General features: G+C 40.4%; 2 protein-coding genes across 5 annotated transcripts in view; both read right to left on the reverse strand.

The window, feature by feature from the left end:
* Nucleotides 1-3,662, reverse strand: part of ddr2a (discoidin domain receptor tyrosine kinase 2a) — a 31,664-nt gene extending 28,002 nt beyond the window's left edge. For all 3 annotated transcript variants that reach the window (XM_013911106.1, XM_013911104.1, XM_013911105.1), the window contains exon 1: nt 3,530-3,662. The gene's annotated coding sequence lies outside the window, so the exon portion shown is untranslated. The remainder of the gene's footprint in view (nt 1-3,529) is intronic.
* A 3,142-nt stretch (nt 3,663-6,804) lies between these two features.
* uap1 (UDP-N-acetylglucosamine pyrophosphorylase 1) lies at nt 6,805-16,980 on the reverse strand. 2 transcript variants are annotated; one of them, XM_005733963.1, is made up of 11 exons: nt 16,884-16,980; nt 15,356-15,660; nt 14,041-14,245; nt 13,335-13,510; nt 13,074-13,246; nt 9,680-9,873; nt 9,443-9,583; nt 8,375-8,563; nt 8,081-8,122; nt 7,110-7,176; nt 6,805-7,010 (listed from the first exon to the last, which is right to left on the reverse strand). In XM_005733963.1, exons 2-11 carry the CDS (start codon nt 15,636-15,638, stop codon nt 6,918-6,920), a joined length of 1,563 nt encoding a protein of 520 aa, XP_005734020.1. In that variant the 5' UTR covers nt 15,639-15,660; nt 16,884-16,980; the 3' UTR covers nt 6,805-6,917. The 2 variants fall into 2 exon arrangements, with proteins under 2 accessions (XP_005734020.1, XP_005734021.1); XM_005733964.1 differs by lacking the exon at nt 8,081-8,122.
* Nucleotides 16,981-18,409: the final 1,429 nt, after the last annotated feature.

The following is an 18,409-nucleotide window of genomic DNA, read 5'->3' on the forward strand; positions in this document are numbered from 1 at the left end:
GTAAGGCGGTTGTCCCACCAATACACTATGTAATAAAGCAAAGGGGTTTTTCTTTTACAGCATAACTGTGTACAACGCATTCAGCCAGGAGCACACCTGTTGGAGTACGCCAGCGATGGTGCCACTGGGGACTGAAACTTGCCTGAGGACACGAACTGTTCAAGCCAGTGTACAGGTGCTTGTAAAAAAAAGGCTGTAAAAATGGAGAAAGAATGTGAGAACCTGCAGGAGAGACTGAAGCGTCATTTTTAGCACCCTCAGGCTGACCGGGCACAGAGTTTTACCTGCAAAATCCACCAAAATATTTCGACAAAGGCACAAACTGTTCATTGTGAATATTGTGCAGCTACAGGTTGTGTTTGTTATGTAAGGAGAGTAGCCCAAAATCTATGAGTGGAGATCCAGTTTGATTGAATATGCAGGCCCTGAACTTTACAGCTACACTGTCAGATTGGAAAAACAGCATCTCACGCCAATTTCCATCTCCCCCGTTAAAGCAGAGCTCTATCCGCCACACGGCGCCCAGCTCAAGAGCACTTGTGCATTGAAGCCATTTGACTGTGGCAGTTGGGGCTGTCTTAAATTTAAACAGCACACTGACTCACAAATATCAGTGACTGCCACTGAAGTGAATAATATATAAAAAAAAATACATTCACTGCCACCCACTTTCAAACTGAAAGCGCATTCTTGTCCAAAAGGTCACTAATTAAAACAGAATGATTTCAATAAATTCTTTTGTATTTTTTGTAACAGGATCAAATAAAAACAAGTCGACACAGCAGAGCAGATAGCAGTGGTTCCAGAAAAAAAGGCCAGCGTTGTCCATGCAGTGACAACTCAGCAGTGACAACTCATTCAAAGCCAAGACTGTCATTTGTACCCAGCAGCAGCAGGCTGCAGCAAGTCATGAGGTTTTTCTCATGTTGAGATATTGCCTCAGAGTGTCCCTGACACTCTGTAATTAGGGAAGGCATGAGAGAACTGAGGTGAAGAGATGGATGATGAGCATCAGACAAACAAACAAACAAGAAAAGACTTCCACATGTAAACAGGAGAAGGAGGACAGCTGAGGACACGTGCAAACAGAGAGAGGAGGATTTCTGACTGCTTTGTGTTAATGAGCACCTCTAGCTTGGCTCCTTTATAATTACCTAGCTTTCATGATACACACCGAGAATAAGCTCTCTCTGGACAAAAGCAGCGAGCTTAATAATTATTCTACAACGGAAATTAAATATATGTTTTTCATGACTGAAGACAAATCAACATATAGTTTTCAGAGAAACACCAATTAGACATACTCAGAAATAAGAAGGACAAAGGTAGACTTCTCTGGGTTACACGTTGCGTAATGCCCCTCAAAAGAAAGGTGATGATATGGGTGGTGGTTTGGGCAGGGTCGAAGTTCAAGCACATGTGGGATTACAAAGTCAACAGCGCAGTATTTTAGCCATGACGTTCCCTGAAATTGATCTATTTATGCCAAATTACAGCATGCACCTCAGCTAACGAGCGCACAGCTGGTTTTCTCCTGCCAGAGGCATTGATTTGAAAACACTTCCAATCAAACAAGGTCAGTGTCGGGTTACTGCTAAGCTAAGTAAGCACCGGGTGCCTCTAGTGCAGTGTTTTGAAAGTAGGGTTGAAATTACAACCTTTGCTGTGGTGTGTGATTTGGGTCTGTATGAGAGGATGTCAGTCAGCGTCAAAGCTCGAGACAGAAGGGTTGCTAATTGAAAGGGCGTGCAGGAGAAATGCATAATTCCTCCTGTTGCTTCTTTTATTCTCTCTATCTGGGTGTGCACCTATATGCATCTGCACACAGCTGCTCATCAGATACTGACATATATGGAGAACAGAGTGATGGCATGTGCTTAAACCAACAGTCTGAGCAAGTAAAATATATGGGTCCACTCCCCTCTTGCATCAACCACAAGTGTTTCATATATTTCAATGTAATAGGAAATAACTTCTTTTAATTCTGCTTTGGCAAAGAACTCAATTATTATGATAAAGATGGTTTCCTATTAACACAATAACACACCAAGCAGGGACACAACAAAGAGAGCTTAAAGGAAAAAGCCACACCCATATAGTCTTACACTGCAATAAATCCACAGTTTGTTGTAATCAGTACATTCCTGGACTTAATTTGCGGTGATGTTATGAAATCTGACTTATTGCTTTCTTTTGTCTGTTCCTACTCTATTACTTATTTGGTCCTCACAGAGAAAGTGTCTGATCTAATAGCAGAGATAGCATTTGCAATTACAGTCCTGCACAGAAGTCACAGCCTTGTGCCATCAACAGTGTCTCAGCAATCAGCTCTAATAAAATAGTGCATTTTTTTGTCAAATCACTTCAGATATTATGAAGCCACTGGGGTCAGCATCAGGTTTTTGCATTACTGGAATGAAAGTGCTTGTCCAGAAAAGAAATCCATCCCCATATTAGACCCAGACTACATACGCATACCTGAGTGTCAGCGTGAACTTCCTCTAACAATTATTCCATTGATCAGAGCCACCTCTCATGACTGTTCACCTCAGCTGGGCACCGTGGTTCAAATGTCAAAGCTCTGAGCTCATAGTCCATATCCTGCGCTCTTCGGCAAAGCACAAAAGCGACCTCTGTGTGAACATCTATTACCCACATACCGCAGGATGATACCTACATACCACCTACGTAACACCTACACCGAAGTACACACATCACCTCAGTGACACAAAGGCGTTTTTTTTTTAGAAAGCTGCAACTTCAAATTTCAACATTTCACCAGGTGACCACAGAGAGGATCTAAGCAGCATGAAATGAGTCAGTTGTTTTAGTTTTCCAAAACTTCCAGGCCACAAAAAAACACACAAAATATGTGTGAGCTTGATGCACGGCAGCAGAAAAGAAGTCACATCATTTTTTCATTAGCTATGCCCGTAAAAATAATACGCACAGTCATTCTGCACAGAAGAGAGGGGTTTGTATGATGAAGTCAATACCGCAACAAACTCCAAAATTATATTTAAGCCAGTCAACAGTAGACATGTGTGTTGTTTTAAAGTTACAGTAAGCACATAGAGAATAAAAAATACTCCACATCGGAAGATCTTAGCCTGCAAAGAGAAGTTTGCATTATATTCTTTCCTTCAATTTTAATTTCCATTAGAAACAAAAAGATTTTTAGGAGTGAAAAGAAGGAATTGGCCTCAATCACATTTGAAGTCAACCGCAGCAAAGCCAAACGGTAAGTAATAACTTCTGTTGAAAACAGCTGCATCCACTGCAGAGCAGACAGGAGTCTGAATGCGGCACCGCATCGCTCTGTTCTGCTGTCCACTCTTCTCGTCTGCCATGCAAACAGAAGCTGCTTCAGTCACAAAAGTACACAGAAGTCTGGATCGCGTGTGCAAACGGGCCTCCCAAGAGGAAATAATTCAAGGAGAGAGCCAAGAAAGCTGATCAGTCTTAACAGTCCTAACATAGAGAATAAAAAGTTGTTGTTTTTTTAAAGTAAAAGAAATGAGTGACTTACTTCTAAGAGGGTTTTATTTTCATTTCAAACCATTTGTTCACTGATGGTTTTAGATTATTCCAGTGAGACGCAGGCGGCTGGATGTAACCCTCCAAACCTTGCTCTCTGTTGCTCGCTCACTCTCTGTCCGTCAGTTGCCTTCACCAGGACTCACTGGGCTGATGTAAGACACCCCTGGAAAGAGGGAGAGAAGAGAAACAGAGTAAGAGAGAGAGAGAGCGAGAGAGGGAGGGAGGGAGGCAGGAAAAAAATCACATTCTGTGGATTCCTGGGAGTTTGCCAACGTCCCAGAATTCCACATGCCACACATAAGGTTTCAATTAAAGACACACACAAAAAATCCAAAGCTCAATCAAAAAGCTTTCTTCCTCCTGAAAGGAACCTTTCTTTTGACAGCTACAGGACGAAGCATAGAAGCAGCCATAACTGAAGGGAGTATTTGCAGTGGTGTCGCTGTCACTTGCTTTATGTCAAATTCATATAACTTATTGTTTCATCACTAACCTTAAAAACAAGCTTATTTAGGTTTAAAAACTGCAAAAGAAGCGACTCTTTTATTGAACTCAGTGGCACTAACACAGCAGTTTGTCACAACCTCAATAGTCAAACCAGATCCATGAAAAGTGTGAGTCAGGTGTCAGAGAGAGGTCTTCTTCTTATTACGTTGTACTCTGTGTGTTTTGCTGCTGATGTGGTCTGAACTCTATGACCTGATCTCTATAAAAACAATGAAGTTTTCATCTGTTAGACATGGTGACTAAGAGCTTTTCTTACTTAGTTACATGCAAAGCTGCTTGCTTTGCTGATGAGGAAGCCATATTGACCTGCAGCGAAGTGACACCAATGGCCAGTGGAAATTTATTGGAACCCTAGGATTTTACTTTTTACTTGCTTGGAGATGTTTTTTCTGCTGTTTTTGCAAGTGTTTTACCACAGCTCCCACTGTCCTACTCTGTATTCCCCAGTTTAATATTCTGTTTAGGCATTTGTCAAGTCTCTTAAAGCTTTCCAGTTCTTTCCGATGGCCTGCTGGGGCAACGACTGTAGTTACAAAGAGATTTCCAGTTGTGTAAAGGTGTATCTGATATCCCTGTGTTAGTGTTGTTTCTGAATCATCATAATTCATTTTGACCTAGGTTCAGTATCACAAGTGACCAATCACAGTGTTATGGTGTCATAGTTTTGCGATGTGGAAAAAAAAACGTTGCCCAAGTCCACTCAGGAAAACATCCAAGAAAAGGAGGGGTTTGGGTTGAGGGCTAACATGTGATCTTGATTAGGGTTACGGGGCTATAGCTAGGATATCGTTGCAGTGTTAAACCTGGACAAACATTAGCTTTGATGATCCAGGAACAACACCAACATGGGGATATCAGATGGTGCATTGGAAAACAGCCCTCATTAAACACCTCACTCATGAGTTTATGTACTCAGTCTCTTATTTTAAGTCATTAGGAAGAGAACATTAAATTCTTTTGTAAATTATTGTAAGTATTGGAGTCAGTTATTAGAGGATAAAGGAGGCTTTGGTCTTTGGCTCATGACTTTTACAGTCTGATATGCCAGCAAATAGGCCTTCGACAAGTTAACCCTAAAACGTTCTGTTTAAGTCACTTCTTTTTCTTCTTTCAGCTACTTCCTTTAGGGGTCCCCACAGGAGATCATCTGCCCCCATTTCACACTATCACTAACACTCTCCTGCCACACCAACACTCTGCATCTCCTCCTTCATTACATCATGAACACACTCTGTCTTCCATTTGCCAGGCAGCTCCAACTTCAACATCCTTTGTTCAGTATATCCACTATCCGTCCTCTGCACATGTCCAAACCATCTCAGTCTTGCCTCCAAACCGCTCAACCTGAGCTGTCCCTCTACTTCTAATCTTGTCCATCCTGGTCACTCCTAATGAAAGCTTTACATCAGGGGTGTCCAACTCCAGTCCTTGAGAGCTGCTGTCCAGCAGCTTTTAGATGCATCCCTACTCCAACACAGCTGAATCAGATGGTTGGGTTACCTCTTCAGCATGCCATGAAGTTTGGCAAAGGCTTTGTAACAAGCCATTCATTTAATTCAGATGTGTCGGAAAAAGGAACAAATCTTCGGCTCCTCACCTCCAGCTCTGCCTTGCATCTTTTTATCCGTTTTAAATATAAATATTAAATAAATAATTTTTTAAGTATTATTTATTTTTGTTTCATTTTAATAGCCATTAATGGTTCATTCATGATTTTTTAAAACTACTAAGTTTGACTGTGAATACTAATATTCATAGTTAAAATGTGATTTTTTTGAGCAAACTTTGAAGACTTGTAAATACTAGCATCATGAGCATGTTGTGCCCAGTAACAACGTCACATATCTGTTATCTGCTGAATATGGACTCTCAGTAGAACAGGTAAAGTGTATGAAATATGTTAAAGAATTAATGTACTGATTAAAATGCCATTAAAGAGTTTTTCAGCTTAGCTACAGGTCAGGCTGTCTTTCCATAGACGTTATAAGAGACCTTCTTTAGTCTTAACAGCGCCGTTATGGAGCGGGAGAGAAAGAAAGTGAGTCAGAAAGGAGCCACAAAGAAAAATGCCCTGAATAGCTGCAGCAGCGTTGCGTCCTCGGAGCCATCTTGAACATAAACCATCTGCTGGAAATGGTGATTCACAACACCAAAGAGCTATAATGCAAAAAACACACCTCGCAGACACCGGCGAGCAAACATATGACAAAAAAAAGACACGTTAACACCATTTGAATAATTAAACAGACACAAAGACATTGCTTTCCAAGTAGGAAAATGTATTTAATAAAGATGAGCCATAGCGTCTCTTAAAGCTGAATAACATCCAGTCTTCACTGATTACAAGCAGAGAAGAAGCAATTATTATAAATACCCCCCACATCCTGACCATGTACCGTATCTGATTGTAGGAAACATCTGTGTGATCATTTCGTCTGAATCAGCTGTTGCATAAAAAAATCACCAGGTAAAACAAGTAGATGGCCATTTCCACCAATAGATAATCTATCAGTACATATAAAAATAAGTCTCATAAGCAAAATAAATAGATGCATCTGCAGACAGCTTCAACCTGTCAGTATGACAGAATTTTCATACTTCAATTCTTGCTGTGTTCAAGTCTTCAAGGAAAAAAAAGAAGAAGAAGAAGAAGAAAAGCAAAACGAGTTACAAAGCAAAGGAAAGCCTGGTGCTAAAAAGTAAACTTCATGTTGTTCATTCATTCATTTTGGACAGGACAGCCTCTTTCAAGAAAAAATGTGTGTGATATTTGTTATTGCACAGCGATGACATCACAGTTTCTCTTCCCATACAATGAGAGATAAAGGGAAGTTGGGCCGTTTCCTTCCCCGCATTCTCCCGTTCAGTCATTACACCCCATTCTTCACCAGCTGGTGGACTCCCTCCTTATCGATCGTCAGAGTTGGTTGAAACTCTTTTCCCTTCACCAGCTCCTCAAGACCCTTGAAGTACAGACACCATCAGGACAATGTTAGTATTTTACTGAGTATTCATGGATAAGAATAACATCTGGAGTTTTATTTAGTACAACGTGTTCTTACCTCTCCCCCGTACGACACCAGTGGGGAGATCTCGCATTTGATCGGCAGGTCCGTTCCATCCTTCAGGCTGCGGTGGAAAGACAAATTCAGAGAGGATCACAGGAGAAAAACAGAAAGCGAATGAGTGACGGTCTCGTGGAAGAAGAGAAGCAATTGTAGCTGAAAAGACAGCTGCTAGGACTCCTTGACACAGCTGTTCTTCTACTGCGGCTTGTGATTAGAGGACAAAGAGAATCAGCGCTTCATCGCAACAAGTGATTAGTCCTTTGACTTGTGATAGAAGTCCGCTAGAAGAAAACAGACGAATGAAAGGAACGTTGTGCGAGACTGCCGTCACTCAACGTGTTAATTTCTAGATGATGATTACAGAGAGAAAAAATCACTAATCAGACATCAGGTGTTTCAGGTGTTTTGCTGAGCAGCTGCCTGATGGAAAAGCTGAATGACTGAGAAAGAAGCACGCCCTTTAAGAGTGTTGGAAACATTCGTGGTGCCGAAAGAGTTTGTGAAGCACATGCTCATTTAATTCTGTCTGGAAAAACAAGCAGGAGGATTTAAACTTAAAGGCAAAATAGCAAGCGATGAAGCTGACCACATAACTATTTGGTACAGAAACCAACAGGTGTGTGCTCATCTGCAGTGTAGTAACTGTCTCCCTTTACCCAGCATGCAATATATCACAGGTTGACATGATAGTAGATCATTTAACCAAGGTGCGGAAGAAGACCATGTTTTCAGGTGATTTCACTGATCCTCGATGTCATTTCCTGCATCCCGACTGACCGTAAAAAGACTGAAAGAAGGCCGCCGACTGGCAGGGCCTCTACAGACTCTTTTCCTCTCAGTGGAAATGAAGGAAAGGGATGTCAAGGATCAGAAGTAATATTACACGGTGTTAACACGTCTGAGCGAGAGGGTAAGAAAGCCAAAACCCCATCACCATGCACTCAGTACTGCAGAGGGATAATTACTTTCTCTTGCCATCATCTGTGACACTGCCTGCTGCTCCGTCTCTGGAAACATTGCACGGGACACACAGGAGCAAGACCAAGCATGAGAGAAGGGGGAGTGAGAGTGTGAAGCTAAAAGAATACGATGTCTACAAAACAAACAAAAAGTCCAGCGCATACAGTCTGTACACAAACAAAAAGGTCAGTGCATACAGTTTGTCCACCGTGTGGAAAGTGTCGAGGAGATGGGAATAACCACAAAGATCTCATTATTATGTATGTTTTTTGTAAAGTGACATGACATGCTGTGGTCACCTGGGTATGGCGGGCACACGTCTGCCGTTCTCGTCAATGAAATGTCCCCCAGCGTTGAGCACCCAGCGGTGGTGGAGGGACATCAGGGCGTGTCGGGCTGTGGTGGGTGTGTCCTTTCCGTCCTGAGTGTCTGCGTTCTTCAGCGGGGAGAACTCGTCCTCTCGGAGCACCTCATACACAACAAACGTCCTGTTACAAACACAGAGCATCCCATCAGCACACAGGCAAACCGAAGACTTGCATCACAACCGAGCAGCTGCCAGGGATTGAAAAATTAGCAGGTTAATTAGTTACTCAACAGGAAATTAAACCGCAACATATAAAAACAAAAATGTCATTTTTCTTTCTATGCTTGGAGTGGTTTCACTGTGCTTTCAGATTGTGCGTGACTTCCATGGAGCGATTTAAAAATAGTAGCCACACTAAAGATAGTCCAGAGGAACACATAAAAATGCTTCTGCAGAGGACTGAAATCAGCTAAGTTTTGTTTATTTTTATGGACCAAATGGCTCTAAGACAGGTCATAAGACAACAGAGCAGGCCACATTAAAAACTGAAGACTTGAGTCAAATCCATGTCCTCAGCAGCATCAAAAATAGATTTTTCTTTACTTTAAAAATACATCTTCAAAAACTTTGAAGTAAGCTTGATATGGTGTCCTTGATTTTCCATCAGTTAACTGTTACAGGAATACTTTCATTAAATATAAAGTTCTATTAGTAGTGACGTGACTCAGAGCTGATGTCATGTAACACTAAAGGATGTGGAACCGCTCATAAACTTCCATCCCCCTGTGGAGAATTTGGCAAGCTTAGTCTGCTGGACCAGACCTTGCAGAAATGGCACGACTGGAGGGCAGAAATTAGGGCTGGAAAAAAAAAGACAGTCCTTGCACGGAAGAAAAAAATCAAGGACCAGTAGAACCAGGGCCCCAAATATATGCAAACTGGTCACCTCTCAAAAGGAGGTGGGGTTAGTATAAGGCAAGATTTAGCTAACTGGTACTGGCATGCACACGCACATTCATATTTTCTATGCCATATATGAAAAAAATGCACCGTCACTCACTTGGCAAACTGGAAAATGTCAAAGACAAACTTTTCCATTTTGATGCCGTTTGGTTTCTCTGGTTTGATTAGTTGACCCTGAGCATCCACATATGGGATCTTCTTCTGGGCCACGTGGTGCTGCAGCTGGGGCTCGTATTTCCTAATGTGAAAACGGGGAAAAAATGTCTCATTACGATGATGTAAAGCTGAAAGAATCTGAAACGTAATGATAACTGTGTTTATAGCTTTGCCTTACTGCACTATGTCTCTGAGGAAGGAGAAGCTGAAGAAATGATTGGCCACGTTTGCTGCGTTGAACATCAGACGACCATCGGCGCTCCGCTTCTCAGCAGTTGCCAGGCTGATCTCGCTGTACTCCACCACCTGGTAATGACCATCCACCTTGCAGACAACGCCTACTGCTTCTGTCGGGTTTGTTTTCTCCACCACCTGGGAAACAATGTCACAAAATGACCTTACTAAAAACCTCAGATTACTACAAAGTCAACTTAAAGTGGACTGTGCTTTTCCTTTTTACTGTCACATATGTAACTGTTACTGCTGGATGCTCACATCAAAAATAAGCAAAGATTCAAATCAAAAGTTCAGCACATGTCCAAGTAATTGCTGTAACTCCAAAGCTCAGGCTTCAGACTGCTCTGAATGCTCAGCTTCAGTCAATTTTTTCTACTCTTGGTTTTGTTTGATATTGATAAAAGCAGATATCCCAAACATAATATGGTCACCTCAGACACACACAATTGTTCTGTTCAAATATTTTGTCCACAAGAGACAGCCAATCATACATTTTTGGTTTAAAGCGAGCAGGAAGGGAACTAAAAAAGCTTGTTTCAGACAGAGGATGAACCGATCAACTGTATCAAAAAAAGTTATGATATTTAAAAAAGGATTATTTTAACATGAATCATGCAAAGCTACTCTAGTTAAGTCAAAGAATAAAAATAAGCAACTGTAAAATGCTAATAACTCTCTACTTTAACTATTTATACAATAAAATCCCCAGATCGGTACACTTTAATTGTGCTAAATTTAGTTTTCCATATAAAAACTACAAAATATTTTCACTGTTGTCTCTTTATGAGTCAAATTATCTATAAATTATTTACAGTCAGAAATAGTCTAAAACTGAAATAAAATAGTAAATAAAAGTGCTATGAAGCAATTGGTGCACTCCATTTTACAACCAGTAAGTTACGAGTCTGCACTGAATGAAAAATCCTTCCCCCCTTCCTATCTGTCGGTTACTAATGACAGGGTCCTGAGGGGGGGATGGTAAACTGGTAGGGGTTTGGCAGGGGGGGTTGGTGAAGCCACATGAACTGTTAGCGGAGCTTAGTAATTTACGATGAGAGGGTGGTACCCCGCTCTGATCTGATTCTTCCATCGCTGCTCCACCCCACATCTCATAATTTCAAACAGAAGCAGGGTCTGGGTGATCTTATTACAATAATTAGTTCACTCTGCTCTATGTTAGCTGGAAAATATACATAGTGTTTCTACTTCTTAGAGGAAATCAAAAAGTAGCAGGATCCTTCAGGCACTTTTCAGCTATCCAACACACACTGAAGCACGTAATTTGTGCAAAAACAGTTAAAAAAGTGAAATCTTGACTTCAAACTTTGATGTATTTGAAGTAGTATGTGGTTTGTTTAGAAATTAATTAGTAAGATCTGCCAGCAAAGCTTAGTCACACATATATCAGTCATATTTTACTGTTAAAGCTAAAAACAGAGGTCTCCTGATGGTTACACTCTTTCTGGTGTACTGGACTCTTATCGCTTAGCTCGTCAGTAGGTGTTATTTTAGAAAAATGTCCCTCTAACTATCTCTGCACCAAGGTCAGCAGGATCTTCACAGAATGAATAATGGTGAAGAATAAATGTAAAACTTTTTATCTCGAACATAGCCTCCTCAGCAACAGATCTTGGCCAGTGAGTACTGAATTTTCACATCACCACAAACTAGATTCTGCTCAAATTCTTTTGCGAGTCTATACGTGAAAATATTATTTTATAAATCAGAACTCCTTTATGTCTTTAGTTCTGCAACATTAAGCTTCTTTGGGATTATCTTTTTATAGTAAATCACATTACTAATTAATTACTTACACTTGTGGCACAGTGGAACAGTGGTTATCACTAACACTTCACAGGACAAGAAGGCTCCAAAATATGTGGGAAAAGTGGCATTTTCATATCACACTATCAACTAAGACCATAATAGTAGGCAAAAGAAGATTCTGGGCTCATTCCTAAATTTCCTAGAAAGCTAAGTGTAGTGCAAAAGAAGATCGCAGAAGTGGATTACAACTCCACCCAGTGGTAAGTTGTGGAAGGTGCAGCTATCTGGAACCTGCCAATTTAAACTGACCCCACCTTTCGATATATGACATCCCACACTTGTCACCCTTCGGACCTTCTAGAACAGGGTTTTCAAACATAAGGTCCAAGGGCCAGAATCGGCCTGGCTAAGACTCCAATTAGACCCCTGGGCAGCTGTGAAGACGGGCATAAAGTTTGGACTTGGGATCATATTTTCACAAGTCTTCAGTTTTTCCTGCTGATGAAGACCTCCTCAGTGCCTGCTCACAGGGTAACACATGATTAAGTGACAGCAAATTTCCTCTGTTTCACTTTGTACTATATAGGTTTCTGTTTTTTACAGCAGGTCCACTGTATAAAAAAAGAGGTTTCTGTGAATTAACAGAAACTTTTTGTTTCATAAAAAAGAAAAGTCTACACAATGAGCTACCAAAACCTTTTTGGTAATTTTACACATTTGTTTCTTACAATTTAAGCCCACAGGGTCATGTGGGCAGATTTCTTTCATTTACTTTTTTTTTATCATGTATGAAACTGTCATACATGTACATGATAAATGGTTGCTCAAGAAGAACGAGACTAACTGCTCAGACTGGATAAAATACTACAAATATGACTCGACTATTGGCATACACATTACCTAACTCAAATACATGCTTTAGTATTTGCATGACTCATCTGTATGTGCCATTCCTATTTAATGACTTTTAATCTTTGTGTGCACGCCTCCTTGCAATCACTGATACTATAAGGTCTGATAAAGGTCAACTTTAGATTTATGAATTCAATTCAGTGTTACTTTTATAGTGCTTCGAGGTGACTTATCAGTGTTCAGGCAACTTTAGGAGGGGAATAAAATATGTTTACTGCTTCCTCGGTTCTTTATCTTTTGTTTTGTCGTGCCTTTTTATGTGGTCTGACTTGGGTACTGATTAACATAAATGCAAAAAGAAGTCAGTCGTTTTGGTTTTGGGGGGGTGAAGTCTCAAAAACTAAAAAAACTCTTGTATCAAATATGACTTACTCAGCTTCAAGGGGATAAGTACTACTCATGTCCAGTCTAGACCCAGGTCCACACATTCCCACAGAAAAAATATTAGTGTCACTCCCCAAATGATGGCATCAGCACCACACCACACCTTTGTTGAACCCAAAGTTTGGAATTACTGCCCTTGTCAGTAACTTTGGAAGGTGCTACCATAAGAAATTCACCAAAGATGGAGGCAGATGAGCTGCTGTGGCGACCCCTAGAGCGGGCAGCTGAAAGAAGAAGAAGAAAAAAGGAAAAAAATAGGTGGTATTACCAACCTTAGCTCCACAGTCCGCTCCCTTCTGCACACAGAAACCAACAAAGGCAGGGTCAGCCACTTTGACCAAAATGTTATCAACACAATAAACATGGATGGACTCAATCCCCCTCCTCTCCATGTCATCCAGGATACCCTGGTTCCCGAGAGCTCTGTAAAGACCCCCATTACCGTCTAGAACACAAACACAGACACATTTCTCACACACTGAGCAACACTGTGAATGAAGCATACATACACTTCTGTATATGTGTGGACGTACCCGGAGCCATGGAGGGCTTTCCTTTGCTCTCCAGGATGATCTTGCAGTTGTAGTCCATGGCCGGCAGCATGCCCTGCTGAAAGAAGACCACGCTGTTCTTGTCCAAACCAAAATAGTTATGTTTGGAGAAAAAATCCTTTGTGGATTTCATTGTCCTGCCGCTCGTCATGATGTACCTGAAGGCAACACGGAAAGAACGCAGCACTTATGCATTTTAAACAATTTAACAATCGTGCAGTGCTGCAGAAAACATCTCCATCATCTCTTACAAAAACCTAACAGCAAAGGTGATGTTAGCTTGAACCAACAGTATAATACTTAAGTTTATAGCAGACAATAAAAAGTAACAACTTGATGAAGATGTTTCTAACATATCCTTCAACTACGTTAAATCTGACACGCACAACTCTATTTCCTGCTTTTTTATCTCGATCATTCATATTTTAAAACTATAAACTGCTGGATCTCCCCTGCAGGGACTTAAAGCTTTTCCAGCAACACAGCTTCCTTGACTGAGTTTCCTTTGATTCACACAGTGACTTGACCCAGTTAATCATCATGCTAACATAATTGGGACAAACAGCTGAAATTCACTTTACAAATAGGATAGCACTATTTGGTTGCTCGAGCTTGTTTATTTTTCCTCAAATCAAGCTGTAGATTTAGTCGACTAAAACGCCTTAGTCATGGAAACCTCGTGTCTCACCAGGGGATACAGCACTTGGTTTTGTGCGACTGCTCAACCAGCTGTTGCAGCTTCAAGATGCGCTCAGCCTGGATCTGAAAGAGGGTTTTGTGGGACGGCAGCCCAATGTCGTACATGCCTTTGGGGTACGAGACCCCCAGCCTGGTTCCTTGGCCTCCTGCCAGCAGTAAGACTGCCACTTTATTCTTAGAGATGCACTGAAGACCTAAAGGGCAACACAGCACAACGGTCATAAATAGTAGCAGAAATGTGTCCTGTAGTTTATTTAAAACAGGGCCATGCATTTAGTGTTGTGCACTGATATGATGGCACACAATGCACAGTATCTAATCTCTGCAGACCTCTTATTGCCTGGTTAGTAGATGAATAATAATAAACTTAACAAAACAGTTCTGATAACATTAATCCAAACAGTTTAGCAACATTTTATGACTGGTTCTGGAGTACTTGTGGACGTGACACATTATATGAGCTAAAATCTTACAACCCCACTCAAGATTTTACTATGGTTCAATGTACCAATAGTTTATAATGGTTCCAGTTTGTCTTACATAAACTGCAGCAACGTGACACGATACGAAACTCTCTTCCTACTGGTTGGTGCCAGGAAGCAAGTTTTATGTAGTGGGTTAATCCATAAACTTTGACACATGCCCCACACCCAGCAACACAGATTTTGTCCCAACAGATCACAATGAGCTCATGATTGAGGGTCAAGAGGGAACTCCAGTTACGTCAAGTACAAATCAACACCAGATGTTTCTGCTGCCCACCGAGATAGTCATACAGCCCCGGGAAGAATGAAGCATGAGGGATTGCGCAAAACATAATGAATAATTCCAGCAACTTACTCAAATGTCAACCCTTGCACAGAAACGCACAATGGATAAACATGGAGCTTCTGACGCAGCATGACTGGAACTTTGTAATAAGCTTTTGCAAAAGTTTTGATCTAATGGGCTGTTTTTCTGTGAGCTAACATCTGGATGTGGATACTTAAAAATATTGCCATGAGAACAACTATTCATCCAGCTGGGTTACCCATGTGATGTTTTAATCCACTTAAGCTTCCCAGTCTGATACCAGTTAAGCTTTCCTCTCTTACCTGCAGGTCATCACTGTCAAGATTTCATTGTGTTAAACGTGCTTGCAGTAACTAGGCGAATCTTGTTTAACAAGTGATAATAGCTTACATATTCTCATTAAAATAAAATACTCCCAATTCTAATGCTTTATGTTTCCTTAAAACACTCAGCATACCGAGTAAGTACAGTTTAAAGGTCAAAAGCAGTAAATAGGTGAGAATATACTTCACCTGTCAGCTCCCAGTCTTTGACGCTCTCCCTGTCTCTCGTCACACTTCCCAGCACCTCCCTGGGCACGGGCTCCATGCGGCAGTCCATCTTCCCTTGTTTGCTGCTGTTAGATGTCTGCATGGCATTCTTGAAGAATCCGTTGATCTCCTGAAAGTCCATACCCTCCAGTTCTTGGGTCAACTCGGCCTGCTCTTCAGGGCTCAGCTCGTTCCAGAACTGCAGGAGGTGAGACTGGCCGGCGTCAGCCAGTTTCTGCCTGAGTGCGCTGATGTTTGGGTCCATGATCACCTGTGCTTTTAATTAACTGTGGGAAAAAAGATTATTTTATTTAAAAAGAACTGCAAAACATGCCCCAGGTCTTGTGTTGTTTTTGTATAAGCCGGTGGCCTTTATGTAAATATAAAAAAAAATAGATGATAAGATAAAGGTCACACTACAATATCCAAACATTTGCAGGGTTTATCCCACATATAGATATGGCCTTCTGCAAGGACCTTTTAAAAAATACTTGTAGCTTTTTTTTAACAGTGTGGTTTAATTTACTCACCTTTAAATAATTTTTTAAGTAAAATGGGTAAAAAAAATTACAGAAAATAATCTGTTATATAAGGTAACATAGACTCTTTCCTATAGTTTCATGTGGACCAATCATATTTCTTAGTACAGTCACCACTAAAAGCTCATTTTGAGCACCCAAGAAACTGTATGTGTATATAAAAACAAATTTTAGGAGTAAAAAAATAATTGATGACATAGCCAATGTCCTTAAAGTGACTGAAGATCTTCTGATGGAAGGTGGAAACATGATAAGAGTATTTAATAGCCCTGTGCTAGTTGTAGTGTAGGTAAAACAAGCACTGCTGGAATGTTTATCCTATTTGTTTAAATCCACACCCACTTTTACCAGGAAGTCGTCACAACACTATAGGATAAGGTCGAGGATAGCTTCATTTATACCACAGTGTGAATACTGACTCTTTCATACCCATTATGTTTGCTTATTATGATTGATAATTACAACAGTACAATAATAGCTGTGTAACAACGCGATATTATGATGTTTTCTAAGAGGGTTTACACCAAAGAAATCTCCTCTGTAAGTGAGCTTTTCAATGGGATGCTGACGACTAACACCACAGCCACACAACCTGAATTATCTACAGCTGTAATACACAATACTCATATATCACTTTTAGTTAAAGTGTTTATAAAACTTTTAAACTTCACATCTCCAACATGACTGTGACGGTGAGCCTGTAAAGAGGTAGCAGGGACTGCTGTGTTGACTCGGAGCAAAGATAAATCCAGTGTTAGCACAATGTAATAACACGGACTGTTGCTAAGAAGCGCATAGAGTTAGTGAACCTCATTTTCAGTCACTGTATAAGATAGTTAGCCGCGGTCTGCGCATCAGTCAAGCTACAGCCGGGCACATGTTAGCAAATATCCGCCCGACTGAGGAGCGGGAAACCGCTCAGGTTGCTGCACACACAGCAGATAGAAGTAAATCAAATATTTAACTCTTACCTCTCACAAAGACTCCTCTCCGGTGTAAGATCATTAATGCCAATCGATGACTATTCGCTCGCACTGGTCACTATTCGCCTCCCTCCCGGAATACACCTCCTGCTACGTCACATTTGACGTGGCAGGAGGTGTGCATGTGTAGTCAAGTCAGTGATGCGTTCAAGTGCCACCTGTAAATTTAATCACTCTATGCTAGGAGTGTGTGTGTCTGATTTTGTGCCAAAAACTGTTTTCTATCTGTGTAATATATTTGCTTATATGGTTAAATAGACTGCAGTCAATAGGATTTCTGAGAAGGTTATATATAAAGTAAAGACATAGCCTGTTTTGCAAGAATCTTTCTTGATTCTACCTATTTGATAATCACAGCAGTCTGTTCTGCCCACTTAAAATATCTTGAGATAACCATTTTCTGCCATTTGTGCTGCCCCCTTGGGCACATCTTTCTTAAAAATACATTTTTGACGTCAATTTCCCTTTTTACCAGGATAAATGAAGGATATATATACAAGTCCCCTTGCCAAAAACTGATCACAGCTTTTATTTTGTCTTGAAATCATGTTTGAGAAACATGTCTGAAATTTTCTTGTCAGATTGTATTGCAACAAGTCATGAACAGCTAATAGGTTGTTTTTTTTTGCACCACACCATCAAAGACTCTTATCACCTCTGGACAGCTTTGGAAAATGTGAAGGAAAAATGAACGACTAACTGTATTTTTGGAAATTCTATTTATACAAATTTTATGGCTTCGCCTACTGAGCCCAAAGAGATATTTTGACAGTTTCTTTGATTACTTTAATAAAGAGATGAAAATGCACTTCTTTTTCTGATATATCTGTATTTGCCGACATGCCGAATCATGCAAGCTTTATGTTATACTATTTGTCATCACTTTTTCGTATTTGTACTTGTTCTTAACAGTCTTTGATAGTCTAAAGCAGCTTTATGAATGTAATCAAAGGTAAATCATCAGACAGGTAGAGACAGAGCAGTCAGCTTCAATGAACCAGCTAACGTAAGAATAAGAATAAAAACACAAATTATTGTTTTTTATTTGTGTGTTTTAAACTCGTTTACTAATCTCTTTTAATTTGTTTTTCTTTTTGTTCTTTCATTACTGTTCACACTGATATTAGTCTAACATTGATACAGCTCATTATGTTTGCCATAGTAGTAACTGGTTTACAGTTTTACCTAATAAGTAAAAGATCACTGGTTCGAGCTCAGGAAGAGACACAAAACATTTTTTGCATTGCATTGGGCCAACCACTTTGTGAATTAGGGAACAGCTAAAATTAGCTTTTAGTAACTTAATGTGATGTGTTTCCAGAATGTGATAGCATAATATGTTTGTGTGTGTGTGTGTGTGTGTGTGTGAGCCAGTCAATACTCGGGTAATTTCAGCAAACATGTAAGTACATGTAATCAAACAAACAAACAAACAAACAAAAAGGTCAAATAATAAAAAATAAAGTTGTCTTATAAAACACGAACAACTGATCTGGTTGGACTTTCAGTTCTGA

This window comes from Pundamilia nyererei, unplaced genomic scaffold (assembly GCF_000239375.1).
Source record: "Pundamilia nyererei isolate P.nyererei 1_Seehausen unplaced genomic scaffold, PunNye1.0 scaffold00056, whole genome shotgun sequence".
NCBI classification, from domain to species: domain Eukaryota; kingdom Metazoa; phylum Chordata; class Actinopteri; order Cichliformes; family Cichlidae; genus Pundamilia; species Pundamilia nyererei.